At 36.0% G+C, this 27,619-nt stretch overlaps 3 protein-coding genes and 1 pseudogene across 7 annotated transcripts; all 4 read right to left on the bottom strand.

The window, feature by feature from the left end:
• Nucleotides 1-107: 107 nt before the first annotated feature.
• Nucleotides 108-5,909, bottom strand: LOC132178675 (WAT1-related protein At3g28050). 3 transcript variants are annotated; one of them, XM_059591165.2, is made up of 8 exons: nt 5,582-5,909; nt 5,422-5,487; nt 5,142-5,255; nt 3,512-3,743; nt 3,269-3,427; nt 3,028-3,179; nt 2,661-2,866; nt 108-411 (listed from the first exon to the last, which is right to left on the bottom strand). In XM_059591165.2, the coding sequence occupies exons 1-7, from the start codon at nt 5,755-5,757 to the stop codon at nt 2,713-2,715; spliced, it is 1,053 nt and encodes a 350-aa protein (XP_059447148.2). In that variant the 5' UTR covers nt 5,758-5,909; the 3' UTR covers nt 108-411; nt 2,661-2,712. The 3 variants fall into 3 exon arrangements, with proteins under 3 accessions (XP_059447148.2, XP_059447150.2, XP_059447149.2); XM_059591167.2 differs by having other exon boundaries at nt 5,142-5,242; nt 5,582-5,875; XM_059591166.2 differs by lacking the exon at nt 108-411 and adding an exon at nt 628-2,500 and having other exon boundaries at nt 5,582-5,902.
• An 830-nt stretch (nt 5,910-6,739) lies between these two features.
• LOC148586623 (WAT1-related protein At5g40240-like) lies at nt 6,740-9,506 on the bottom strand. 2 transcript variants are annotated; one of them, XM_088515127.1, is made up of 7 exons: nt 9,237-9,506; nt 9,035-9,100; nt 8,714-8,827; nt 8,035-8,257; nt 7,790-7,948; nt 7,346-7,494; nt 6,740-6,976 (listed from the first exon to the last, which is right to left on the bottom strand). In XM_088515127.1, the coding sequence occupies exons 1-7, from the start codon at nt 9,413-9,415 to the stop codon at nt 6,823-6,825; spliced, it is 1,044 nt and encodes a 347-aa protein (XP_088371253.1). In that variant the 5' UTR covers nt 9,416-9,506; the 3' UTR covers nt 6,740-6,822. The 2 variants fall into 2 exon arrangements, with proteins under 2 accessions (XP_088371253.1, XP_088371254.1); XM_088515128.1 differs by lacking the exon at nt 8,714-8,827.
• A 2,304-nt stretch (nt 9,507-11,810) lies between these two features.
• Nucleotides 11,811-14,147, bottom strand: LOC132178449 (WAT1-related protein At3g28050-like; annotated as a pseudogene). Its single transcript, XR_015911837.1, has 8 exons — nt 14,017-14,147; nt 13,558-13,855; nt 13,401-13,466; nt 13,162-13,275; nt 12,824-13,060; nt 12,541-12,702; nt 12,297-12,452; nt 11,811-12,098 (listed from the first exon to the last, which is right to left on the bottom strand). The product of XR_015911837.1 is annotated as a WAT1-related protein At3g28050-like (transcript).
• A 2,333-nt stretch (nt 14,148-16,480) lies between these two features.
• Nucleotides 16,481-19,092, bottom strand: LOC132178674 (WAT1-related protein At3g28050). The gene is made up of 7 exons (XM_059591164.2): nt 18,822-19,092; nt 18,659-18,724; nt 18,418-18,531; nt 17,457-17,694; nt 17,198-17,359; nt 16,965-17,116; nt 16,481-16,876 (listed from the first exon to the last, which is right to left on the bottom strand). The coding sequence occupies exons 1-7, from the start codon at nt 18,995-18,997 to the stop codon at nt 16,717-16,719; spliced, it is 1,068 nt and encodes a 355-aa protein (XP_059447147.2). The 5' UTR covers nt 18,998-19,092; the 3' UTR covers nt 16,481-16,716.
• Nucleotides 19,093-27,619: the final 8,527 nt, after the last annotated feature.

Here is a 27,619-nt window from a genome sequence, read left to right as displayed (position 1 = left end):
GGTTACGGTTAGCGATTATTGCCAATAACCGCTAACCGTAACCGCCTTGACACCTCTAGGCAGAGGCCCTACATGATAGTTTTATTTTAGCTTCTCTAGTCCATGCCTTGTTTTCAAAGAATAATGTTATTTAATATACTATTATACAACTGTCATACAATGTACTGAATAATTCGACAACAAAAATTAGCCCTTAAATCATTATTTGTTAAAAGAAAGAAAGAAAGCCAAGGCTTGACTTTTATTGTCTAATCATCTCAATCCTATTCACTAAATAACATTACTATTTTTTGAACTTTGGCTTGTTGATACTTGGATGCCAGCAAGCTTGGATTTGGCTGAACTCATATTCACCGAAAATTGTGTCGACTTGCACCATCACACTTCTAAGCCTTTTCTACTTCATTTTCCCTGAAATTGACATTATAATATATAATGTATATATATCAGAAAGAAATGCTGGCAGTTTGTCCTATAATTTTACTGTCGTAGCAGGGGAAGAAAATAAAGATGTGTTTTATTCGGTATAGATGTCATTGGCTGAGTGATTAACCAGAGCTGAGAGTCTGAGACTAATTTAATTTCTACAACTGCTGCCAAAAGCTGAAACATTCAACAAGAAATATATAGATAAGGCCTCTGTCTATTAAATTGAAGTGTCTAAAATGCATGTAATTCTCACGTGGTTTTACATGTTTCCAGATAATTTCTAAATGGGAAGAAGAAGCAAGCACATCAACCGTTGGCATTGTAAGGTGAGTAGCAGTTATCATAAGATGTGGAAATAGAAATGGTTTTGACTCTACAAACTCAACTTTCAGATCATGATGCTGAGGTCTACAGTCGTGCCTCCCATGTATTTGACCCCACATTGCATTGAAAACAAACTGTTACTGGCCATTACATAGGTTCCATATATAGACTTCTTCCTCCCTTCAGGTTTGGGCTAAACGATATTTATGGAAATAATAATAGATCTTATATAATATTTTACACAAACTATCAAACAAAACATCAATGTAATGACTTTAGGGAACTCATTAAAAAAATAAAAGCTAAGCATCGTGTTAGGTTGTTGGCAAATTCAATGTCAAAACTTCTTGTGGTGTAAGTTTAGGTTTACAGTATAAGTCAATCTTAAGATGAAATTCAAAAATTGGTTGAAATTGTAGATCATAAGAGCTCTATTGCAAGCCCATTCGAAAGGCGTTCGAACGAGAACATGAAAGGCACTTCAAGCACAAGTTCCAAAATACCTCGATCGCAATCATGATCGCAAGCCGTTTGAACCAAGATTTCAAGACATTCATTTTCAAGTTCCAAAAAGGCTTGATCGCTAGTCGCACTAGCGATCGCATCTAGTTCGAATGAGGCTAAGTTAGAAGACTCACAAAATGCCCCAAACGCAATGGTGATCGCAGTCAAGGCACAACGTTCGATCGGAATGTGCATCAAGTCAGATCCAAGAGACTTGATCGCACCCCATTCAAATACCGCTACATGAAAATTGTGAAACTCTAGCTTGTGTTCGAATGAGATTGTGGCAGACTGTTTTAAACCTTATAGCCTAAAAACCACAAAAGTTCTGGATTGAAGTAGACAAGGTTCGTTCATGAAGGATATTAATTCATGTAGAAGAAGACTGAGATTCTAAAGCCACTATAGTGGAAGGTGAATATGTCATTTTAGGGGGTTACATATTGAGTCTTTGAAGTTAGAAAAGTTTTGTATGTACAATTTATAACACGAGTCTTCTACAGTGGATGCCTTTGGGATCGGCTGGGCCTTAGACTGGTTTTACTTTTGAAGAATTCTACGAAAAATTTCAACTTCATTACTGAAATCTTTCTGTTGTTTTTCTTTTAAGCTTCTTGTGATTTTAGTATTGATAACTGTAGTAATTGGCTTAACAATTGGTTTGGTAATCTTGTGTTTAACAACTTGGGGTCTAAATCAGAATTTTTCATCAATGCATTGACATGGGAAAAATAATTAGTAGAATACGACTAATTATACCATAAAAAATATCAGTAGGTCTTTTCTTTTTCCTTTTTTGGTCTAAATTTCAGTAGTTTGAAAAGATAAAAGTCAAGTATTTAAGTGGCCTCCTCATTCACAGAGAAGCCGGATAATGCGAGACATATTGTCTCTAGGCCACTATTTGAAGTTAAATTAAATAAATAAATGAAGCATTGGCTTGTAGTGGTTGCAAGGGGCAACAATATGCTTCCCCAGAGATGCACTTCTACACTTTAAGTATGCAGCTATGTGCATTTAAACCATATATTTGCATCTGACTGTATTTAGAATTATTATCTTGTATCAGAAATAGAAGCAACATGCCGGTCATCTAAATCGAACCACAGTTATCACTCCTCCATAGTTGATGGTTGAAAGCAGTTTTAAGTTTTCTGGTATTAAACTGTCAAAAAGGTGGCTGTTCATAGGCCCCAGGGTTTCCTGCATAACTAAGGGCGACGTAAACTCCAGTGAACCTAACCTGGAGCAAAATGATGTCCATATTAACCTATAATACCAAATTTCTAAAATTAAGGCAAGGGTGGGTTGAGGGAACAAAGAAATTTACAAAATAGCAGTTTCCAACATAACTTTTTAGCTATATTTTCATCCATTTCCAAGACCATAGCATTAGAGATTACCCATTTTGGTTGGCAAGAGAGACCTTTTGCTTTTATTTGATGTACAAAGCGTCTACATTTCTTCAGTACTGTTTTGCAAGAGGGGGACCTTGTCTCCGCTTGACTCCAAGCTCCTTACCCCAGCTTTCTCACCCATCTTCTTTTCTTTGGCTTTTCCCCACATGACTGAATAAAATCCAATGATAATCACAATTGCTCCAATCAAACTGCATCAGATTCAAAATATGATGATGACTGATATGTCCTTTAGCATTCTATTATAAATAAGGATTTAAAAGAAGGTCATAATGAAGAAAGATACTCAATAGCATGATCACTCAAAAGATAGTAAAAAGAAAAAAGAAAAAGGAAATGATATATACTATACCTTCCAAGATAGAAAGTATCTCTCAATAAGATCACACCCACAACAACTGAAATAACGATCCCCAGAGGCTTGAACATAGAAACAAAAACAGGCCCTGTCTTGTGCAGGCACCATGCTGAAATGCCAACTTGGAATGCAGAACCAAACACTGCCTGCAGTTTCACAAATCAAACTGACTTAGGATTATATTTAAGAAAGCATGTAGATTCAATAGGCAAATCATGGTGGGATTGTTAATTACCGAATATAGAACAGCAATCAACCTCTCATTAGATTGTAAGCTCCAAGAACTTAAATCTCTTTCCACTACCAAACAGACCACTGCAGATTGAATGGCCACAAAGAAGCAGTAGTAAAAGACTACAACAAGCTCTGCTGGGTATTTCTTCAGCATCAGTGCCTGTAAATAGAATAAGAAACATAGTAACTTGTTCTAATTTTTCTAACTGGTTTCCACATATCGTGGGGGCTTTTAGCATTTCACCTGCACAAAAAGCCATGCTGAACTCAGAACAGAATTAACTGCAAGGAGCAATCCTCCAATGACCCAGTTCGACATTTGCCCGAAAAGTTGATGAGATGAGTTTGTAGGTGACGGTGGCATTAAAAGTGGAAGACCCTTGTATAAAGTCACAATCAATGCCCCTGCAATTGACACCATGGTTCCCATGGATTTAGCTAGGCTACTGGAGCTTTTCCAATCTAGTTTCTCCATCCTGAATACACCCAGCTGAATCAATAATAAGAAGCGTATAACAGTAGATATCTTGTTCCAAGCAGCATTTGCAGTCTGCTGGCGTTTCAAAATTGCAATTTTCAGCCTTAAACTGCTCATGATCTACGATTCAAATACAAATTAAGTAAAGATGTTTTTAAGTGAAATAAATCTGCCCAAAATAGAAAAAAAAAAAATCTACAACAAATCTACAGAGCACACCTTTATTAAAGAAAAAGGCTGGATTAAGAGAAATCCCCTCTTTCTTTGTAAACAAGATTGAGCTACCCAATTTATAAAAATGGCTCCTAAACGGAAAATCTCTAAATATATGTCACCTGAATCTCAAGAGCATACGCTAAAGTGTCTTGGGTATAGAGAACAAGGCAAACTAGATACTAAATTGCCATCGATGTCATTAGAAACTTGGGGTGAAGAACCATAACAAAATAAGCAAATCGTGAAAGTCTAGAAACAGAATAGTCAAAATACATAACTAGAAACACCCTGAAAGTCTGCAACCTTCAACTGGAGTTTGCTCCAATATTCATGTCAATACCATCAATAAGACAGTAACAATGGTTTATAACAACAACTCCCTTTATATCAATCCTCGGTCTAAGAGAATTTGGGAAATGGGGGTTGAGGAGTGGGCACCATCAGCAGATTGAGGTTTCAAAGATTAATACTATAAGAAGGGTTGGATACCCACTTTACTCTGATAATAATGATCCTTGAAAGTGGTCTCAGTTCAAATGATTAAGTTACCGAATAGAATTAGATTGCAGAACTGAATACTTAATCTAATACGTTCTTATCGATTTTCATGGCAGGTGTCATACATAAACAGCCAAGGCCACAATTTGGCTTACAAAACTTAAACATGCAGAAGCATGTCCTGGCCCTGTAAGTTTTGAGCAGAGATTTACAGGTAAATCTAATTGAAGATATCAAATACTAGCCCTAACCAAAAATAACAATAATAACCTGCAGAAACAAAATTCAACTACTACATTTTATCCTCTCACAATGAATTATCACTTTCAAAAATAAACTATCCTCCCTCAATTATCAATCTGGAGAAGAAAATTTAAAACCAACAATATTGTTAAACCACACAAACAGACTTAAAATCACTAGAATATCCATTACCACTATAGTTGCTATACTCAACCTAATATTTACTAGGTTCAATCTCCTTAATTGAATATTATATCTTCAAGTATAGACCTGCTTTCTCATGTCAGAGCTTATGGCATCACTTTCATGAATTATCTAAAATTATTTTCATCGGCACAAGAGAAATGGAAGTGGGATTTTACGTCACTATAGAGCACACAAAGAATTCAAGGTGCGCAATATGATTGACAAGTATTAACAAGTGGGAGGAGAGCATGACCCAAAAATAACGGCCAGGATAAAGGTAAAACCCGGGATAAGGTTGAGCATGGCCGTTCCAAGCGTAGGCGAGCTGTACAAAATCCCAAGATACCCTAGAATCTGCACAACAAAACTGTAAAAACGGTAAAACCAATGAAATCCAAAATAACAGAACCTGATGAAAAAAAAATTTTAAAAAAAAACAAAAATTAAAAAAGCAATAGGAATTCATGCAAACAGAAACAAACCCAGCATATTGTTTTCTCATAGAAGTGTGAAAAGCTGGAATTATAACTCACCCAAGTAGGCCGAGCACGAAGAATCCAGAGAGAATGGAGAAAGAGAGCGGAGGGCGCTCTGTTGATCTGCCAATATTGTATAACCAAAGAAAGTCATGATTTTGTTTTCTTTATCATACACAGTGAGAGAGAGAGAGAGAGAGAGAGAGGGAGAGAGTACCTGTGGAAGAGAAAGGAAGTGGGGAGGAGGATGAGGGAGGCAAAGGCGTTGGAGTAGAAGATGAAGACCAGGTTGCTCATTCCCCTTGTCATGGCTTCTTTGCCCACTATCATAAGCCCAACCTGTGCACACTGTGCCATCATCATGCCCACAAATGGAAGCGCAACACTCCCCATCCCCGCTCTCTTCTCTCTGTGTTTGTGTGACTGCGAAAGGTTCAGAGTGTGAGTCAGAGTTCCAAAGTCCAAAAGCCACCCCGCGCCAACGAATCACAGTAGAAGAGAATTTGGCTACTTTTCGCAATCATCTCGCCTCCTTTTCCTAAACCAAAAACAAAAAAAATGTTAAAAAAAAAAAAATCAAAAAACCAAAAATCAAAACTTAGTTTACCTTTTATCATCAATCATTTCCTCCCACTTTCTCCTCAATTTGTTGTTTGTCGTCTTCCCCACTTGGCCTGCTATTGGATTTGGAACAAGAAAGTGCTATAATTATTTTTATTATTATTATTATTATTTTAAGTTAGTTTCTAATTAACTTGTCATAATCCCATAATATTTATTATTTTAACAAATGTGTCACTAATTCATAGAACAGTAATATATTATTTCATAACCAACTTTTAAAACAAAGCAAAAATTAGGAAGCGTAATATTTTTTTATAGAATAATTTGTAGCATTTATATCGTTCTTGCCACCACGTTTGATACAGTGTTTCATACAAAAATAAAAAATAAAGAAGGCAGTATATATAATCACGTCATGTAAAAATTTTAAATGGTGTAATAATATATTTGCTTTGTAGTACCATATACATTAATATGGAATTTAATATGAATCATGAAATGAAATGAGTCATCATGTGAGGCTCGTAGAAATGGATGGACAATTATCAATAGTCCACCTTTTACCTGTTTGTCACATGTAGGACATCCAACTCGAGCTAGATACTCTTAAGGTTGTCTACCCAGATAAAGGATTACTCCTTTTTATCTTCTTCCATTTTTCTCTGTTGGTGAAACATATATTTCAACCTGATTCCATCCTCCTTTCACTCATTTTCTAGTTTTCACATTTATAGATGTATAGTTTAGTCTTAGGCTTATGAACATGAGAATAGTCTATAGTTCTCAATTCAAGTCACTGAAGCGAATGATCTGGGTCAAATGGAAGAAAACAAGCCGTGTATAATCGTTTATTTTCCATGAAGTATAATACATATAAATCACTATACAGGGCATTTACATTTCTTCTACTATGTTTTGCAACAAAGGGTCCTTTTTGCTGGATGATCCAAAACTCTCTACCCCAATGTCTTTGTACACCTTTTCTTCATTGGCTTTCCCCCACATTACAGCATAAAATCCAACTACAGTTATTGCTGCTCCAATCACACTGCAACAAGTTAAGAGGATTAATAACAATCAATTTTCAAGATAAAAAATAAAAAATAAAAAAAGTGTGCTGTTATAAATATTATTGCTTTTATAATAAGTTTATTATAAATTATCTCAAAGTTCATATGATGCTTACCACGTCAAACACAAACAATTAAATTTGATTGTGGATAACATGACAATACTGCATGGACTGCTCCGTTAGTTTGTAAGGAGTGATAGTACAAGTTGTAGTACCACCCTAAACATTTTTCTAAATGATATAACCAGTTGTAATGAAGTAAATAGTGATGAGTGACCAGCTTGTAAGTGAGCAAAGCATAAACGAAAAAGAATTGAAAAGACTTTTAACTTTAATCAGTGTTACCTTCCAATACAGAGAACATCTCCTAAAAAGACATCCATGACAACAGAAAAGATAATCGCCACAGGCTTGAACATAGAACAAAAGAATGGTCCAGTCCTCGACAGGCACCATGTAGACAAGCTACCACGCAACACAGAGGAAACAACTCCCTTCATTTGACAAATTGAAGTTCATGTCACTTAAAAGTAGCTTGATTAAGAGATAAAATCTTGAGCAATGTTAGCCCCAGTGAAGTTTTTTCTCCAGGAAATTGGTATAAAAGATCATAATACATGTATCCTCAATGTGCAATTGTGCTGTTTCGTTTGGATTTCTCACTGCCACAACAGATTTGATTTGGTTTAAGGTAAATGATGAAGCTCACCATTCTAAAAGGTTCCAACTTTATAACAATTTTGGAGTTTTGGAATTAAAATAAAAGATAAGGTTTGCTAATCTGCTTACTGTGTATAATATAGCAACCAAACCCATGTCAAGCCTTAACCTCCAAGCATCTGGGTCTCTGACAAAAATCAGAGTGAATACTGCAGACAAAATGGTGTAGTACAAGAACATGTGAAATAATATGACAAGCACTGCTGGGTAGATTTTAAGGATTGTTGCCTGCAAACATCCCACAAAAATGATAAATACTCATAACTTGCAAATTAATGTCATTTTCCAACTTTATACAAGGACAATTAATCTACCTGCACTATATACCATGCAGAGTAGCTGAAAGCATCAGCTGTGAGCAAAATGCCTCCAAGGATCCAGCTTGATTGTGGTGACAGAAGAAGTTGACTAGAAGAAGGTGTCATCAGAATTGGTGGGCCCTTGTAGAATGTCACAACAGATGCTCCTGTGATTGATACTATGGTACCCAGAAGTTTAGCCTGACTGCTTGAGCTACTCCACTCTAGTTTTTCCATCCTAAAAAGCCAACCAATTGAAATAACGCAGGAATTTCAGTAGCAGTCAAAAGAATGTACCTAATTCTTACATAGCCAATTAAGGCTCGCTATTTTGCAATCAAGAAGCACACTACTTGCTTATCTAAAGATTAAAGTGCATCGATCTGATTTTAGCCCCATTTAAAAGCTTGATTGTGCACAACTTCAGCATCTGCAGATGGATCCAGTTGAAAATTGAACTTGGCCAATTTGACAGCAAAGAACAAGCTTGGTTTCAGAAATGATCAAATCCATTCATCCTGTGCATTTTTCCACTTACTTTTCATATATGAGGCCATTAGTGACATATGGATTCAACAATCTAAAGAACCAAAATGGTAATTCAATTGTGTATTTCCCTTCCGTTTTTTCTATTTGGACAAATAAGGCAGTTCTTATTCATTCATTTTGAGAATCAGAAATAAGAAGAGGGGACCTGAAAATAATGGCAAGCATGAAGGTAAAAGCTGGAATAAGGTTGAGCATGGCTGTACAAAGCGTGGGAGAGCTGTACTGTATACCAGCATACTCTAATATCTGTCCGGAACATCTGTTATAAAATTTAACAAAAATCAAAACTCCCTCTCTCTCTCTCTCTCTCTCTCTCTCTCTCTTTGTAAAACTATAATCAACATAATCCAAATGAAATCTAAAACAGGTAACCTTTTTGCTGCTCAATTTTTTGAGACAAAATATAAGCAAAACTAACAAATTAATCAATATGATTGCATATGTATGGATAATGGATGTTACCAACCCAATCAGGGAAAGCAAGAAAATCCGGCAAAGAACAGAAAAAGTTACTGGAGGAGGACGCTGTGACCTGGTCAGAAGTCAAAAGAACATTATGAAAAAAAAAAAAAAAAAAAAAAAAGGAGGAAAAATTAAATTTACTTCAATACAGGAAGGAAAACGGTGTGGACGTGTATGGAGAGAGAAGAAGATAGAGAGAAAACGACCTGCAGCAGATGCAGGAAAGTGGGAGAAAGATGAGGGTCGAGAGGGCATTGGAATATACAGCAAGGGTATATTTGTTCATCCCGGCGGACATGGCTGCTTTGCTTACTTCCAGATTGCCAACTTGAATCAAAATCACCATTAACATCCCCAAAAAAGGCAGTGAATCCTCGAACCCCATACTACACCACCTCACTCTTTTCGCCCTTCCCTCCTATGATTCATTCCCATGAGACTCTTTTTTCTTTTTGTGGGTCAGAAACTTCAGCTGTCAGTCACTGTAGTGGGGTGGAAGGATGGTGACTTTTGATCATCTTTTGTATTATGGTTTTTGTTTTTTGTTTTTTCTAATGAGAAATACAAAACAAACACCAAAAGCACGACACGCCAAACTTTATTTTTTTTTTAAAACATACCATACTCATTCATTAATAAAAGTCGTAAGCCTAAAACTCTTAAAAATAGAGCAAAAAGTTCTGAAGTAAATCATAGCCGAAACTAAAAATACAATCATCAACAACAGACCAAATCAACCATAACACAGCATCTGCTAACCTATGACTAATCATCAGGTTTAAAAATCAGATCTGCATCAAACAGACACCATCTAATGCATAGGTAACGCTTATTCCTCGGCCTTGAGAGCAAAACCCCCAAACCGATACTCATCCTCCTCGACCCGAAAGCCAGGATAAAGTTCACATCCACAACCCAAGGGTTTGGACCAGTAATAACGGGCAACAACCAGGTGCAACGAAGCAGGAGGAAAGAGCCTTATTACAAGCAAAAAGAAAAAACTATACAGAGAAATAAGGGGAACAGTAAAACAAATGCAGGAAAAGAAATTACATAAAAACAAAAAAGTAGGGAAATAAATGCGAAAAAACACACAAAGCGGGTCGCGACAGCCGGAGGAGGCCGATCGCGAGCTGGCCGAAAACCGCCGCGGAAGGTGGCACAAAAAGCTTGGCATGGGAGGAGCGCGTGAAAAGACCCGACAGCGAGCGGTGAGAGGCGAAACGGGCGCGGAGGAGATTAGTGGCACACACAAACAAACAGGGAGTGAGAGAGTTTGAGTGAAAACCCCCAAAAGTAATACCCACAGAGAGGATGGAGGATCGGTCGAAGGCAAGCTGATTCAGCACCCAACTCGTTTCAACCCAAGCAGGGAACGCTGCAGATGGAGATGGCGGGGAAGAAAGCGGCTGGGGGAACGGCAAGACAAAAGGCAAAAAACGGAGAAAAAGCAGAAGGGGAAAGGAGAGGCGGGGAGGGGGAAGAGAGGGGACACCGGAACTAGGACATCAAGTAAAATACTAGCACCCGGAGCGGAGAGGTCGAGGGGAGAAGGGATGCAGGTAATAGGCATCCCTCCTCCCCTGACACGCCTACCTTTATACCTGCAATGAGGAGATCCAGTAAAAGGCAATCCAAATTTGTAGGAAAGTTGGTAAATTTAATTATTTAATAAATATTTTAATAGGTAAGGTATAACACGTAAAATGTTTAATTTAAATGAGAATAAATTATAGAGTTAAGGTTTGAATTTGCGACATCTTGTTCTGACACTATATTAAATTATCATTTATTTTAAAAGTTTAAATTGATAAAAATATGTAAATTTAATCATTTAATCAATACTTTAACATAATCAAAAACACCTAATAAGTCTGTTTGGAATAGGCTGCAATTTGCTAATTGAATTGTAATCAATTTAAACAACACCACAAAGAAGGGGATTCAGATCCCCACCAATTACTCAAAATTAGAAATTCTCATGTTATAAAATTGTGATCATTTATTAAATCTGATGGTCTATAAAATGTCAACTACTTTTGTATAATCATGGCAATTAATTTTGATTTTAAACTGCTTTTGTTTTACCAAATAGTATAGTAAATTTACAAGCTATCTATTTTAATTACCGATGTAGTATAGACCATCAGATTTAATAAAAGGCCACAATTTCTTAATATAAAAATCTCAAATTTTAAGTATTATGAGGAGATTTAGTAGGGAGCCCTGTCCCCTACCATGGATTGCAATTTGGTCAATGAATTGGATGACCCAATTGTAGCCAATCCTTATCCTAATAGGTTAGGGCTTGTGGGCCATGGCCCACCAAAATTTTTGGAAATCTTTTTAAGCCCTATAGCCAATTAGGACTCATGTAAACAAGTAGGTAACTCACCCTCTTAGATCAAAAATTTCTTTTAAGAAAAAACTTCACCCAAATTCTTGAATTTTTATCACTTTTGTAATTATCCCTCTAAAGTTAAAAAAAAAAAATTATCAATTGAGTATATCAAACTTTAAAAAAAAGGTTTATAATGTCACACTTCCCATTTGGATTTGAGATTCAAAAGCTCTTGATTTAGGTCATGCTTGTATGGCAGTTCTACAAACCCTTCAAGGAAAAATGATTCCATGATCATGAAACAGAATATGGGTGAAATAGGCTCTAAGTAAAAGGGATTTTAGTTTCTATAAGAAAATAATGATAAAATAAAGGAATATGAAATTATTTATAAATAATTTTTTCTTTTAAAAAAAAAAAAAAAAAAAAAAATCCAAAATGACGGAATAATAATTATCTACATCTTGATAGATTTCAGCGAGCAAAATGTTTTTAGTTACAAAAATGCAGTTTCTTAAGCTAATGTTGTTCAACAGCAATAAGAAGGCTTTAAGCTAGTTTGGAATTCTATACTTGCGTGCTTTTGTTCTGCAGAAGAGGGACTCTAGGAGAAGATGACTCATGGCTACTAGTTGGACAGTCTTCAACCAGGTCCATCTTCTTTTCTTGGGCTTGCCCCCATACCGCAGCATAAAACCCAACAACTATGGTAGCCGCTCCAATCGCACTGCACACCATTCAAGTTGAACCACAATTAGTAGTTCCTCGTATTCAACAGACACAAAAGATGTTGTGTGAACTTTTTACTCCATGGCAGAGAAGGATAAGGATTCCGACAATTTGGTTTGTGGTTAGAATTGCATACAATTCAAATAGCTCTATAGAAATGAGGGTTGACAAAGATGAAAGACACAGAAAAACATACCTTCCAAGATAAAGTGTATCCCCAAGAAAAGTAACTCCCATGATAACGGCAATGACTATACCAATTAAGTGGCTTAAACATGGCAACAAAAACAGGCCCATTCTTTCTTATTGCCCATAAATGAACACCGAGTCGAATTGTATTTCCAAACAGTGCCTGCAGATTAAGCCGTATGTGGGAAGTTAATTAACAATGAGCTACTGTGATGGTCAGGATAAGAAATCCATCCTAGCCTTTTGCATACCGAATAGCCTATAGCCATTAATTCCATATTGAGGCTCAATTTCCAAGCATTTGGGTCTTTCTCTGCAATGAGGGAGATGATGGCAGATAGGATGGTCACAAAGATATTGCGAAGGAGTGCGACTGCGACCACCTCTCCAGGGTAGTCCCTTACAACCCGTGACTTCAAATTTTTTTTTTTAGAAAAAAAAATAAAAAAATCAAAGATTAATGCTAATATATGAGAGAAAGACAACAAATATGTAGCTGCTATGGATGTTTTATCATGTTTGCATATGATTTACCTGTACAAGTAACATAACTGCAAGGCAAAAGGTATAAGACGCCAGGAGAAGGCCCCCAGGACCCAATTTGATTGCATCGGTGAAAGAAGTTGAGCAGCGCTGACTTTCTTAGGTAATGAAACAAGTGTAATTGGTAGGCCTTTGTATAGAGTAACAATGAATACCCCTGTGACTGATACAATGATGCCACCACATCTCACCTGACTGCTTCGAACTCTCAAGTCTAGTTTTTCAAACCTAAAACCCATTTGAATAAGCCTCATAAATAAATCCCCATTTTCAGAGAGAGACAGAGACAGAGAGACAGAGAAGACAGGGGAATTAATTAAGAAGCGCACCCGAAGATGATTGCAAGAATAGAAGTATAAGCTGGAAGAAGATCAGACATAACAGAGGCCAAAGTGGGAGAGCTGTAACCAATACCAAAAGCTTTAAGCATTTGTACACTACAACTGCAACACATAAACAGATAAGCAGGCAATTAGACCCAGAAAGGCATGCAATATTTGCCAACAAAATAACTAAATTCAAGAGGAGAAGTATATATGTATTAAAGTATATGTACTGTCTTACGTACCTGAGCAGGGCAATAACAAACACTCCGCCGATCATGCCGCATGTAAGAGCAGGACGAGGCTTGTTTCTGTCAATCAGTAAGATAATTAAGGAGAAAATACGAGAGAGAGAGAGAGAAGAAAAGCGTGGTGAAATATTGTTGGAGTAAATTAATTAACCTGTAAACGATGAAGGAATAAAGGAGAAGAAAGAAGGCGGCGAGGGCATTGGAGTAGGTAACAAACACGAAGTCACTCATCCCTCTCGTCATAGCAGCTTTGCCAAGAGTGTTCAAGCCTACATCCAAGCACTCCATCGTCACCATGGCCGCTGTTACGCCGGAACCCCACATTCTGTTCTCTACGAACGCCCTTCGATCTGGCTCTCAACCGCTAAACACAATTCTGATGGGCCGGCGCGTGGACTTGCATATATAAGAGAACGGACTTTTAGAGGGCGGCAAGGAGGCTGACAAGGCTACAAAGGAGGGTGACAAGCTCTTTATCTGATGTAAAGCCATTATTATCATTGTTTAATTATCCTCCATTTTATTAAAAAAAACGTATCCTCCATGTATTTGCAATTTTCTTTTCAATCTCAATTCAAGTTGTAAGGACTAAGGAACGTAAGGCCCTTACCGTACGAGTGTTCGCCGTTAGGTGACAGAGAATTCGTCCGTCGGGGAAGACGAACCCACCGCCCTGAATCACTCATAAGTCTCCGATCCTTTGCAGGTTTTAAGACATGACATCGAATGAGACACGGCATCAATTCGGACATGACCTCAATAAGTGATTTATCACCAGAATGACTATATTACCCATGTTTTAATAGTTGTTGACCGCAGAATAAAAGATATTTTTGTGATCGTCAAAAATAAAATAAAAAAAGAAAAGATATTTTTGTGGCAAAGTTGTCATAATTATTTATCCTATGATAACACTCTAATGCCACTTGTTTGATGGGGGATTTTGTTTAGGATTGGTCCTTTTCTTTCTTTTCCCTATGCTAGTAGAATTGGTCCTACTTGTACAATATTGCTAAAAAAGAAACAAACAAAAGTGAGGACTCTTACCTCAAAAAAAAAAAAACAAAAAACTAAAGTGAGTTTGTGGAGACCCATTTCACATCTCATTCAAGAGAGAGTCCATCTCTTCAATCTTTTCTCAAACTATGAACCTCTTTATGAAGAATAAAATTTTGGGAAAATTTTACTTATTTTCCTCAAATTTTCACCTAGCTTTTAATTTCTTTCTTAAAATTTAAAATTTTACAATTTAGGATTCTAATCTAGTAAACGGTTTTATTTATCCCTTCTCTACTAACGGTCTATTCGGGATTGCGTTTGAGGGATCTAAAAGTACTTTTAACACTCAAAAAGTCCGTTTTAAAAAAAATAGTGCTCGTTTAGTAAAAAAATTAAAAGTATTTTTAAGGAGTCCAAAAAGCCTAAAATGACCAAAACGCACTTTTGATAAAAGCTTAAAAATAACGCTTTTGCCCAAAGACCTTTTTTTGACTTAAAATCTTTATTTTACAAACGCAATCCCAAATAGACTCTAAGATTTAATAGAAAATCTTAACTAAGAAAGAAAATCGACCAAAATGCTTCATTTATAAAATTAAAATTTAAAAAAGAAAAAAAGAAATTAAAAAACCCCACAGTTTGATTGAATTAATTGATTCCTTTGACTTAATTGATTACAATCAGTGAACTTTATCCAAAAAAAAAAAAAATTGCAATCAGCTATCAGGCCATTCATTAATCAAAACCCCAATACACCTCTCTAAAAGTTAAAATTGGTGAGATCAGGAGCAACGTCAGTAGATTTTGTTTTTTTTTTTTCTTTCCTGTTTTTTTAAAAAAGTATTCAATAATGGGACATGGATTAGACGGATAAATACAAATGAAACATGGTGGACTCCCAACAACAAAACTCAAACGAAAAAAGCAATACAAATATAGTAATGAAAACAAATGGTAGACAATAGATTCAAAAATGATTCGGGCCTCTCTAAGGGCCGCACGAAGTGGTATACAAATGCAAAAGGGCTTCGTTAGAAGCTTCATGCGGTAAAAGAAACCACCATTGTTAAGTGGTTGTTGCAGGGGAAGCATTGCCAAGAACCGAGCAAGATTTATTGCCAAGAAAAACACACTGATTACAAAAGTCTAGACTTTCAAATCAGTTTACAAAAAGGCTAGGAGATGGTAACCCAAACAACACAAAAAAGGCAGCAAAACGTAAAAGGAGCTGTGGAAAAGCAACAGAAAAACATCAAAACACCAAAAAACAGATGCAGAAGTGGCAGAGGATGGTGCAACCATGATCCGAAGAGGCCACGCGCCAGTGAGGAGCGTCCACACATTAGTCGATTTTGTTTAATATTATTACGATTGACATTGATAACCTCTTAAAAGCCAACTTGGATGAGAAGAGGTCGTTTCATTTGATTTAATGTTGCCAAGGAAAATTCACTTGGTTTGATCATTCTCTAAAAGTAATTCGCTCAATCCCATTTGTGCTTATTTATAAGAACTAGTTTTTATTGAGACTAATTCCCTATCCCCACAAATCCCGAGACTAGGGGTGTGAGTTGTCCATGGATGTGACTAGGTACCACGCATTGGCAAAAAAACGTTCTTCGTACCTCTTGTGTAAGACTATGGGTGGAACTCGAAGATGAATCGGTATGATACGACATATGCTTTCATTGAAGTTTAAGGACTCGAGAAGCGATGAATTAATTGCATTGTAGACATTTAGCTGACACAGATAAATATCTAACAATTGATATGGGTAATGAGGAAAAGACTTGATCCTTAGTCAGTCACGTTCTGGGATCATTAACCTTCTGGAGGGGGCGACCTCCGATCATGAATTTATTGGTTTGATTATCTCAAGGCTTGGCATTAAATCTCGAACACTTGCTCAAAAAAAAAAAAAAAAAAAAAAAAATCTCGAACACTAAATAAGCCTTGGGCTTGAGAGTTGACATATTGAAATTGGGCCTTTGGGCCATTGTCCCACATCCCAACATTAACAAACTCAGAATACTTATAATTATTTTTACCATTATATTATATCAAAACGCTACGCAGAGGAAAACTCACCAAATATATAGAGCAATTGCATGTGATAGTGGTAACGTATTGGATAATGAGAACTTCTTTATAATATACATAAACATGCAGGAAGTTTAAGCTACCTCTAGGCTCTAGCAGTTTTAGGGTTGAACTCATGCTGAAGAGTAATATCAACTAGCAGGGTGCGCTAATGTATCTATACATTCAGGGTTTATCATTCTTACTGTCACTGTTCTTGTGCAAAAGAGTCCTAGATGTCCAAGCCTTTGTTTTGCAAAAGAGGAACTTTAGAAGAAGATGACTCAGAGTCAGAGCAACAAACTCCCCTGTTTCCAATCGTCTTCTCTTCTTGGGCTTGCCCCCATATCACAGCATAAAACCCAAGAGCTATTACAGCTGCTCCTATTATACTGCACATGAATGAAATTGAACCATAATAATTAGGAATATCCCTTAATAATTCACAGAATCAATACATTGAGTTTTGAAAAAATATACCTTCCAAGATAAAGAGTCTCCCCAAGAAAAGGGATCCCCATGGCAACTGCAATGACAATCCCCAGTGGGCTAAACAATGCAACAAAGACAGGGCCCTTCTTGCGACATGCCCATGTAACAGCAACACTTCGTGCAGCTACCACCAAAACAGCCTGGAGAAAAAAGCAAACCATAATGAGTGATAGAATTATGATCCTATAATATATAGAGCATATCATCTTCTCTATGCTTACCGAGTACCCTACGGCTATCAACTCCATATTAGACCCTAGTCTCCAAGCGTTTGGATTATCTATCTCTGCAATTAGAGCAATCGCGGTAGATTGGAGGGTCACAAAAGTGCAACAAATGAGTGTTACAATCAACTCTGCAGGACACTCCCTTATAATCAGGGTCTGGATATGGTAAAAAAAAAATGAAGTTAATTTTCTGAGATATATTGCCTGCAAGAAAAGCATTAAGAGGTGACTTGAATGTTTAAACAAGGTTTACCTGGACAATAAACAATGTTGAAAGACATAAGCTACCAATTGTTAGGAGAATGCCTCCAAGGACCCAATTTGTTTGCGCTGATAAAAGGACCTCATTGGGTTGACTATTGGGTGATGCGGCAACACTTGCCAGAGGCAGACCTCTGTATAAAGTCACAATCAATGCGCCTGAGATAGATACTATGGTTCCAATACACTTGGCCAGACTGCTTTGGACTCTCAAGTCCAGCTTTTCCATCCTACAACCACCATTAGATTAAAGCCTTGTTTTCCACATATTTTGGAAGAATCTTGGTGAATCATGTCTACAGAAAAGATAATGTCTTCAAAAGTTTGCACTGGTTGATCTAATTGGAACCTCAAGAGGATTCGCATTAGTGTTTTATCCCCATGTTAAAGCTACTTGTGACTTCAAATGATGTTTTCTATAATTCATTCCTTAATACTAAATGTAGAATCTAATAACTAAAGCTAGTATTGATTAGTGTTTACAAGAGGCAACACACCAATTGTCTCAAAAGCTTAAACTAATAGGAAATGTTGAATTTAATCATTTAATTAATACTTTAACATTCTCCGATTATACAACATATTAACTATCGTAATTGAAATGAGGGATAAATGGTTAAGACAAGGTTTGAACACATGTCCTTTGTTCCAATATCAGGTTAGCTTAAACCGATAGAAAATGGTGAATTTAGTAGCAACATTGTTCTACAAGATTATTTTAGCACTGAAAAGTATTAGGGAAACCCCAATAATATATATGCACCCTTCACATTTGAGAGGGTGAAAATGGGAGAAAAGAAAGCTAAGTCTATGATTGCTAAATTCTGAATTATAACCCCCATGTTTGGGTTAAAAACAGAAATGGAACCAGCACAAATGTGGCACATTCTGATAGGTGACTGGTTCGAGTAGTTTTGGCTCTTAGCACTTGGAACAGAGGGAAAGAGACGTACCTGGAGATGATGGCAAGCATGAAGGTAAAAGCCGGGGTCAAATCGACTATTGCTGAGGATAAAGTTGGAGAGCTGTACCCTATGCCAGCGTACATGAAGGTCTGCACACAGCAACTATAAAGCCCCCCAAAAATCATGATATATCATAAATTAGTGTGAGCATACCCTCAGACCAAAGATTAGAAACCCATTTGGGATTTATTTCTTGCTAATTATAATCCCAATTATACAGGAAAAGTACCTTAGCAGGCCAAGAAGAAAGATTTTACACAATACTAAAGAAGTTACTGGAGGAAGACTTCTTTTTCTGCAAATCAAATTACCCAGAGAAAAAATGTTGATGATCAGTACAGTAAAGTAATAGTTGTGGAGTTAGAAAAGTAGGATCAGATGATTATGTGAACCTGTAAACGATGACGGAAGCTGCAAAAAGGACGAGGACGGCGAGGGCGTTTGAGTAAACAACAAAAACAAAGTTACTCATCCCTTCTCTACTCATGGCAGCTTTTAATATGGTGTTCAAGCCCACGTCGGCGAACTGTGTCGCCACCATGGCTGCTGTTACTCCTAAGCCCCTCATCTCTCTCTCTATCTCTCCCTCTCTGCAACGCTGCTTGTTGAGTCATGAACAGGACAAACGCTCCTGCAATATCTACTACTCCACTGCGCTGTAAAAATAAAACGAATGTAAAGAGTTAAAAAGTCTAAATACGACGACGATCGATAGGGACCAAGAGTGGTCCAAATGTTCCTGCAATTATTCGCCTTTCCACCAAGCATGCATGGGATTTTAATTATTCTATTTAATTATTGAATATTGAAATGCGTGGGGAGAATATAAGTCACGAAATGGAGAGAATGTTACAGTACGGTTAAATTTATAGATTTAACGGTGGAATATGTTATTTAAAATTTTTAAATAATGTAATATTATGTATATTGTTAAAGATTAAAAAAAAAAAAAAAGTGAACCGAAGAATAAATCCAGGCGAGCCGATTAACCCAAAAGCCCAATAATTGTAGGAGAGAGTTTATAAACGTGACACGTGTGACTCAAAGCCTATTTAATATTTATTATCGGCCAACAAAGGCCCATCCAATCCCATCGCTGGATTGGAGATTTGGAGTAGCCTATCAGGGAAGTCGTTATCAAAACCCCAAAACACCTCTCACAAGGGTCAAAATTGGTGAGATCAGGAGCTACGTCACTTTTTTTTTTTTTTTTTTTTTTTTTTTTAAATTACCTTTTTTTTTCTTCCTGAAAATGACTTGTAATTTTTTTCTTTGTGAGGGAATGTGAAGAAGACATGAGATTTTTAACGAAATTAAGAAAGAACAAAAAAAATATTGATTGTTGGCGCCTGGCGGTGTCAAACATGAAACAACCTTTAACATTGGATAAATTTTTAGATTTTTTTTTAGGGAATTGGATTCTCTTCGGTCGATTTTGGATGGGAGAGTATCTAGTTTATAATTAGGATTTTTTTAAAATCTTATAATCATAAATGGGACATATATTTTATTAATAAAAAATAATAGTAAAATATCATTTAATATTAAAAAAATAAAAAATAAATTAATAAACGTCTTTGATGGGGTGGCCGAAACCACCTCATGACTCTTGAGGGTGGTACAGCCACCCCAATGGCCAAACAAAAAAAAATATATATAATGGGTTGACTATTAAGGGTGGTTCAGCAACCTTTGGCAAGCCATTAGTAATTTAGTGGTGACTCCTAGGCCCTAGCTAAAATGGGAGTAGTCGGCTACCTCCTATGGTTAAGATAAAGTGACCAACTACTTTTTATTTTTTTATTAATTTTTTTTAATATTAAATAATATTTTATTATTATTTTTTATTAATGGAACACATGTCCCATTTTGTAAGCTTTCAAAATCATATCCTGAACCGGATACTCCCTTGTCTAAAATCCGGTTCCTTTTTTTTAGGGAGCAAGAGTGTAAAAGAGAGGAGATGAAAGTAATCTCATCTTGATGTTTGCCGTTTTTTATAACAAATTTGCGGTAACTATTGCCCACGTGGCCCACTTTCGTTGAAGACTCTCCTGTTGCAACGACTCTTGTAGGCAATTATGAATTACCTCGTGCGGTGCGGGGATTACAAAAACAATTATTGGGCCTGCCTAAGAAAGGGATCCGGATTTCGGGTCAAGTGATCAATGGACCAATTACGGGGTCCGCAAGCCCAATAAAATCCAATTTAACAGTCCGAAGTTCATGTAGATACGTTTCAGAAGAGAACTGAGGCGTTGTTGATGAAAGCCAAATCCATGGGCTTACTGGACAGCGAAGAAATATACCCATCCTCGGTCTAACTTTCTCTTGCATTGCGCTTAGGACCCGAACCAAAAACCAAGCCCACATGCACCTGAGCCTCGTGGCAAGCCCAGGGCCAGTGATAGGTATAAGTAGCATGAAATAGAAATTTGAAAAAAATGACGCTAAATACTAGTTATTTATATTGGTTGGATGGTCATCTGCTCAGTTTGCGTGCAAACTCAATAAATTCTTGTTAGGCCTTGAACAAGAGTCAAGGTAATGAAATAGATTCTCTTCAGTTCATTCGAAGAGTATTATTATCGTTTTTACTTTGAGGAGATAAAAATACTCTTCAAATATAGCTAATTGGATATTTTTTAGTTCAAATGAACTATAGATGATCCTAATTCCAAGGCAATGGTATGCAAAACTATATTCACTCTCATTAAAGCATGTTATAAATTCATCTAATCTCATGAGAGACAACAATTCATGTGTATGTAACTAATATTAATTATATTGGCAGTACTTTTTGGGTATTGAAGTGGGTTGCTCGACAAAAGGATATTCTTATCACAAATGGTAGTATGCTTAGAGATACTTGAAGATATATACATTGTTGGTGCCAAACTAGGATGAATCCCTTGTTATATCGGTGATTAGTTGGTAAGTTCCAAATTTAGCCTATGCAATATGTGTTAAGTCGGTTTATGGAAAGCAACACACATCTTACTTACATGTGTTTGTTATGATGCATCAAGCTCTCACTAGGTCAAGGGATTTTTTTGTTGGCCACAAACAATATTCAATTACATTCATTTTGTGATACAAATAGAGTATAATGCAAAAACACTTGAATATCGGGGTTTTGTATTCTCCTTAGAGACTTTGAAGCAAACACCAATGTTATAGTCTTTGGCTGAAGTAGAATATAGAGTTATGGCCTCTACTTGTTGTGAGATTACTCGCTAAAACTTTGATTGGTAAATCTTAATGTGTCACATCCATAATAGGCCTAGCTATATTGTGATAACAAGGTAGCCACCCAAATAGTCGCGAACCAATTATTTCATTCTCGAACAAAATATATAAAGATTGATTGACACATGATCTAAGAAAACCTTCAAGCCAAAGCATTTCATGTGCCTACAGATCTGCAACTTGCCGATATTTATCAAAGCACTTGGTGTAGCACTCTTTGGTCACCTCCATGGCAAGTTAGGCATCTTCAACATCCACTTCAATTTGATTGGGAGTGATAAGAAGGAAATTGATAATCGCCGAAATCCTTATGCACACTATGATGATCTTTACAATTATAGAAAATACTCACAAACTACTTTCACCTTTTTATTACACCATAAAAAACACCCTTTGATTTATTTATTTATTTTTTTTTAAAAAAAAAAAACAAAAGAGCCCATAGCTTTTGGACACTATGATCTTCTGGAAGGCACTCATTAGGTGATTCCAGTCATTTCTTTGATGTTGATTTGGGCACACATCAATATGAAAAATCATTTGAGGACAGGTTAGTACTTGAAAGAGCAGAACCACATGGATTATGCCCCCATTTTACTTCAATAAGTAGAAGATGACGTACTTGTCCTTCATCTGTACACTATCATTAGGGTAGCCACCGACCCCTCTTCCATCAATTAGGTCGTCCTTATGCACCTTGTGATCAATGGGTAGGCAGAGAAAATGAAGATAACCCAATTGCTCTATAATTCCTTCACTTCTTGTCTGCCAGCAAAATGGTAAAGTGAGTGGACACGATAATTAGTGGCGCCTGATGAAACAAGCAGGTGAAATTGAGGGCAATAATTGAAATACACATTTATTTATTTTTATATGTTCACATAAAAGAAGAAAAATAAAAATTTAAATTAGTCACTTACGTTTCATGAATCATGATCCCTAATTGATTGAACTACCATTTGAAAACAAAGTTTATTAGAATATAACTAATCGTTAAAAAAAAAAAAAAAAAAAAACCTTTTACCCCAAGTTTGTACAAATTATTATTATTATTTAAAGTACATTCTAAACCGAAACCAAGCAAACAACAAATAGACTAAACAAAGAAAAGGACGTTACAAACAGAAGGGATTTTTTTTTCCTCGGGAAGAACATAAAATAAGTGAGAAAGCAGTTGGAATTGGATCAAACCCAATAAACCACACAACAGACACACATTTGTGTTATTGTCTTAAAAGAACTAGTTAATTTAAAACTTTTCTAGGCCTAATTTCATCTAATAAGTAATTAGCACTTATAAGTATTCTTTATGTGAGCTACTCATAATTTCAACACGGGATCGGAGTGTTACGTTTTGAATGCGAACATTACTCTACCATCTATCCTAATTTCAATTAAAATTTCACATGTGAAAAAAAATTAAAGTATTAACTAAACTATTAAATTTACTATTTTCCATATGGTTTGGACATTCTTTGTCCTCTAATGCGTTGTATACCTGTATGGAACAGATTTTCGATTTGCTAAAAAACAAAACGTGCATATAATTTTAAAACTATAGTCGTAGTACTATAACATCATTCATCCAGGATCGACAATATTCTTCTTCCACATAATGATAGATTGCCAATTTGGAAATTTCTTATCATTATGAAGATTTGGAAAGATATGGGAGTAGAGTAATCATTTCAGATGCATTAAAACTAGCATTCTTCTTCCATCTAAATCTTCTCTGATGGACTATTTATCAGAACAAATATAATTTTATTAAAGTAGAAGGGTGTGAGTCAAAATTCGAAAAAGTTGAAGGGCTACTTTGAATAATCTGCCTAACAATGTCAATAAAAAAAAAAAAAAAAAAAAAAAAGATTGTTAGTGTTGTGTAGTTGAAAGGTCTTTGCCAACCAGGGCGTGCCACGTATGGGAGATGTCACTCTCAAACCCGTGGAAATAACATGCCAGGAGAGGTGGAAGAAGATGCACTTGTCCCTCCAGAGGGGGACTGCTTTAAAAAGTACATGGTGATGAAGCCATTACCCTCCTTTCACTTCACTTCTCCCCCTCTGCATTTTTGGACTCGTACGTAGCAGAGCCATGGAGAGGGACTACACAACACCAACCCATTGGCTGCTACTCCTACTACAAAATAAATTAAGTAAGAAAAGCTTAGCCAACTGCCGTACTTGTTAGCCAGGCCCCGGCCCCCCCCCCCCCCTCTCTGCTCTGCTCTCATCATGGTTCATTTACTGTTTCTTTGATAGTGCCCTAACGCTGGGTTCCAATCAACCATATTCTGCCCTTTTGTATCTTTGTTCCGTTCGGGACGGAAACTCCTTGGAAATTCAATTTATTAAATTATGAATAAATATAATATAATATACGGTCGAAAAAAAAAAAAAAAAAAAGGACCCATAAATTGGATGATGATGCAGGGGAATCGATTGCCCTTGGGCCATGGCCCACCAACGTGAAAGAGAGTACTAGTTCTTCTGTAGCATGTACCACGTTTGTAAATTGTAATGTAAAAATCTGAAAAAGAAAAAAACAAACCACGTTGATATCATCTCTCTTTGAGAAATCGTAGGCCCAAGACGTTGGGCCTGATGATCCCTTTGACGACGGAAGATAAAAAAATCTAACCCGGCCACCGTCATTAAGTTCAAGAAAGGAAAAAAATAATGTTATTGTTGGAGAGAATTTGAGGAGTGAGAAAAATGAAGGCAATAATATATATATATATATATATATATATATATATATATTAATTTTATCTCTTAATCTAAATGAAAGAGAGAAAGAGAAATCGGTCGGGAATGCTTCTGAACACTAGATTGAAAGCAGCACATTGAGCTAAACAATATGCACGATAATTTGAAGGCAATAATTATAAAGTGTTAGAGACATACCGTGGTTGGTAGTTAGGGGAAAGAAAAGGGGTGTGTGTGATGTGTGTGATTAGATCAAATGTCCCTATCTCTTGGTACCCTGCATATCTCACTCATGTTGTCTTCTTGCAACCACACATACAGCGGTAGATGCATATTCCCTCTCTCTATGATTAAATGTGAGTCCCTTTCTTTACTCTGTTGGCAAAAGAAGCTAGCATCATCAAAAGCTGCTCCCCACCCCACCCCAACCCATCTCCTGATTAAACATATATTACATATATTGCTTATCATCTAATTATGATTTTGTTGTCCAAATGAGAGACAATTAGCAACCCTTTTTGCTTGCTTGTTTCCATTAACCTCTGCATATATATGTTTTGTCATTCAAAACATATATATATTACACGTACGAGCTAGGATAATGAAAGTAAACCAAGGTAGCTTAGGTGGTTTAATTAAGCATGCGATTACAGCAAGAAAGTGGACCAACATGAAGTAGCTAGTTGTGTCGTTGTTGGTCACAGGTCTGCTTTTTTATGATGTTGACGGATGATGATAGTGAATGGCATGGGGGTGGTGTTGACGTAGAGATGGGCAAAATTCTTGTAAGCTTTAGTGGAGAATGGAGATTGTGTTGAACATCTGTATTCACAATAAGGGTAATTGGGTGGATCCCGTACATCATCTCCCACAACACATTGGATGGTTGTGATGTGCAAGGTGTTAAAACAGTTATTCTAAAAGTTTAAGACTAATGTGGAATATTGAATTTAAATAGGGTGAATTGATGGAGTTAAAGTTCGATCCTAGTGCTTTTGGCTCTGATACCATGTTAAATTACCAGTTATCTTAAAAGCTTATGCTGATAAGAAAATGTAAATTTAATCACTTAGAGCTTGTTTGGAATTGCGTTTGAGGGCTTTAAAAGTGCTTTTTAACTCTAAAAAAGCATGTTTGAAGAAAAAAATACTCGTTTGGTAAAAAAATTAAAAAGCTTTTAAGGGTTCAAAAAGCCTAAAAATGGACAAAACACACTTTTGACAAAAGCTTAAAAATGAAGTTTTTGTCTAAAAGCTATTTTTAACTTAAAACCTCTATTTCTCAAATATAATCTCAAACAAGCTCTTAATCATTAGTTTAACACAAGAAAACCCTATGCAGACCTCAATAAAGGGTAATCCTAGTTATGCCTAGTGCCATGTTGAGCAAATGTGGGGGCCTTTTTGCTACATAGATATGACTTGGAAAAGCTGGTGTGGGTGGGAGTCGAGGACTACTGAAGTTTTTGAGAAAAAGAAAAAAAAAAAACTCTGTTTTACAGCAACCAAAAGGTTAGCCAAAAGTGAATAAAAAGGACTTTCTTTCTTTCTTTTTTTTTCTGCTTTTTACTTTTGTTTCTTGGATGGGCACACAAGCTTTTTTGGGCTAAAATTGTGACCAGCAATATTGCCTTCACTTGATGCCTTGTAGATTTGAAAGGCATTTGACCAACCTCTTGCATCCACCCTACACCCTGATCGATCTCCTTGTGGCCATCTGTCTCTCTAGCTAGGGTATCCCAATCATGGCCAATTTGTGTGATAAGTTTCAAAAATCTATCATAAATCTCTTTCTTTTCTCAGCTTACCCTACTGGCCTACACTTTGTTCTTGGTGAGAGCTAGCTAGCTAGAGCCATGGAAAGTCGTGGCATCCAGCTCTTTCATGAATCATAATGGTGGCTTTTTTTACTTTTAAATCTGAACCCCTTTCATATCTGGAATCAGCAAAAATGATGCCACCATCAGCGTATAACTAAGCCAAAGGAAGATATATGCACAGCATAACTAGGGCCTGACATAAAAGCAAATCCATATATATATATATATATATATATATATATATATATATATATTCCTTTTTTGAAGATATAGCTCTATTGATAATCTAGGAGATGACTGTTGAGAAAAATCTTTTCGTCATTATCTTTTCCTTTCTAGACATTTAATCCAAATTTACCTTACTAGTCACCATTTATATTACTTACAATATATGGTAAAACAATTTTTCATTATATATTTTAAAATTTTTTACTTTTTTTTTTTTTTTTTTAAGAGAAATTTTATTCAGCAAAATGTTATACAACTATCTAATATAATATGACAATGAAAATTAGCCATTTATTTTTTTCTTCTTTTTATAAGCTCTTGCTGATCTAAAAATTAATTTTCATTATCACATCTTCCTAATTGTATAACGACATACTAAATAGCATTATTATTTTTAAAATATTGAGCATTAAAAAAAAAAAAAAAAAGCTATGTTTTTTTTTTTTTTTGAAAGAAAAGCTATGTTGAACCATGCATGTAAGATTAATCTCTTGATTTATTTATTGCTTTAATACCTTACTTCTTTTGACTTTTGAGTCATGTCAAGCATGGAAGGAATAGTTGCATCCCCCCATGCATGCATGATTCCATGACAGCATACAGATGCATGCATGCAAATATATATATATATATAAACAAAATACGTTGGTAGATATATATCCACACGTACCCAAGAAAATTAAAAATTAAAAAAAAGCCCTACCAAGACATAGGTTGCCGTTTGGGAAAATGTGTGAAAACATATGTTTGTTAAGTGGGAAAAGACATTTCATCACTCCAAGAAACACTGAAATTTAGATCTTCGGACATCACAGATTCCTACCTAATCGCCAACTGTGGTTTCTAACAAAACCCAAGTAAACTGAGCTGTTGTTTTTGTTTGTGTTTGTGTTTCTTTAATTAAGACAAAAAAAAAAAAAAAAAAGGCAATCTAACCCTACCTCTCATATGAATATAACACAATTTCAAACATTCCAAAACAATATTAAATTACACTCTTCTACCATTCTTTGCCCCCGTACCAACCTTTTTTTCCATAAAATACTATGCTTAATTTATGGGGGTGGGGAATGAGATTTGCTGGTCTGCCTTCCAACAAACCATCATCACTACATATAATAATGTTTCTCTTTACATTCATCTTATATCAATTAATTTAATGTTTTTCAAGTAACGACCGATATGA

The sequence above is a fragment of the Corylus avellana genome, chromosome 4 (genome assembly GCF_965113065.1).
Source record: "Corylus avellana chromosome 4, dhCorAvel1.hap1.2, whole genome shotgun sequence".
In the NCBI taxonomy this organism is placed as follows: Eukaryota; Viridiplantae; Streptophyta; class Magnoliopsida; order Fagales; family Betulaceae; genus Corylus; species Corylus avellana.
The sequence above is the reverse complement of the archived record's forward strand: the minus strand, read 5'-3'. Positions and strand labels throughout refer to the sequence as shown.

Excerpts from the sequence above, each read along its gene's own strand:
- LOC132178675 (XM_059591165.2), bottom strand. The coding sequence starts at position 5,757 with ATGGGGAGTGTTGCGCTTCCATTTGTGGGCATGATGATGGCACAGTGT. Across the intron at positions 3,744-5,141 it reads ATCCTGGCCGTTATTTTTGG|GATGGAGAAACTAGATTGGA; the intron begins GTCATGCTCTCC and ends GGGTGTATTCAG. Across the intron at positions 2,867-3,027 it reads GATACTTTCTATCTTGGAAG|TTTGATTGGAGCAATTGTGA; the intron begins GTATAGTATATA and ends AATCTGATGCAG.
- LOC148586623 (XM_088515127.1), bottom strand. The coding sequence starts at position 9,415 with ATGGGGTTCGAGGATTCACTGCCTTTTTTGGGGATGTTAATGGTGATT. Across the intron at positions 8,258-8,713 it reads ATGCTTGCCATTATTTTCAG|GATGGAAAAACTAGAGTGGA; the intron begins GTCCCCTCTTCT and ends TTGGCTTTTTAG. Across the intron at positions 6,977-7,345 it reads GATGTTCTCTGTATTGGAAG|TGTGATTGGAGCAGCAATAA; the intron begins GTAACACTGATT and ends AACTTGTTGCAG.
- LOC132178674 (XM_059591164.2), bottom strand. The coding sequence starts at position 18,997 with ATGAGGGGCTTAGGAGTAACAGCAGCCATGGTGGCGACACAGTTCGCC. Across the intron at positions 17,695-18,417 it reads ATGCTTGCCATCATCTCCAG|GATGGAAAAGCTGGACTTGA; the intron begins GTACGTCTCTTT and ends TGGTGGTTGTAG. Across the intron at positions 17,360-17,456 it reads CAACATTGTTTATTGTCCAG|ACCCTGATTATAAGGGAGTG; the intron begins GTAAACCTTGTT and ends TACCATATCCAG.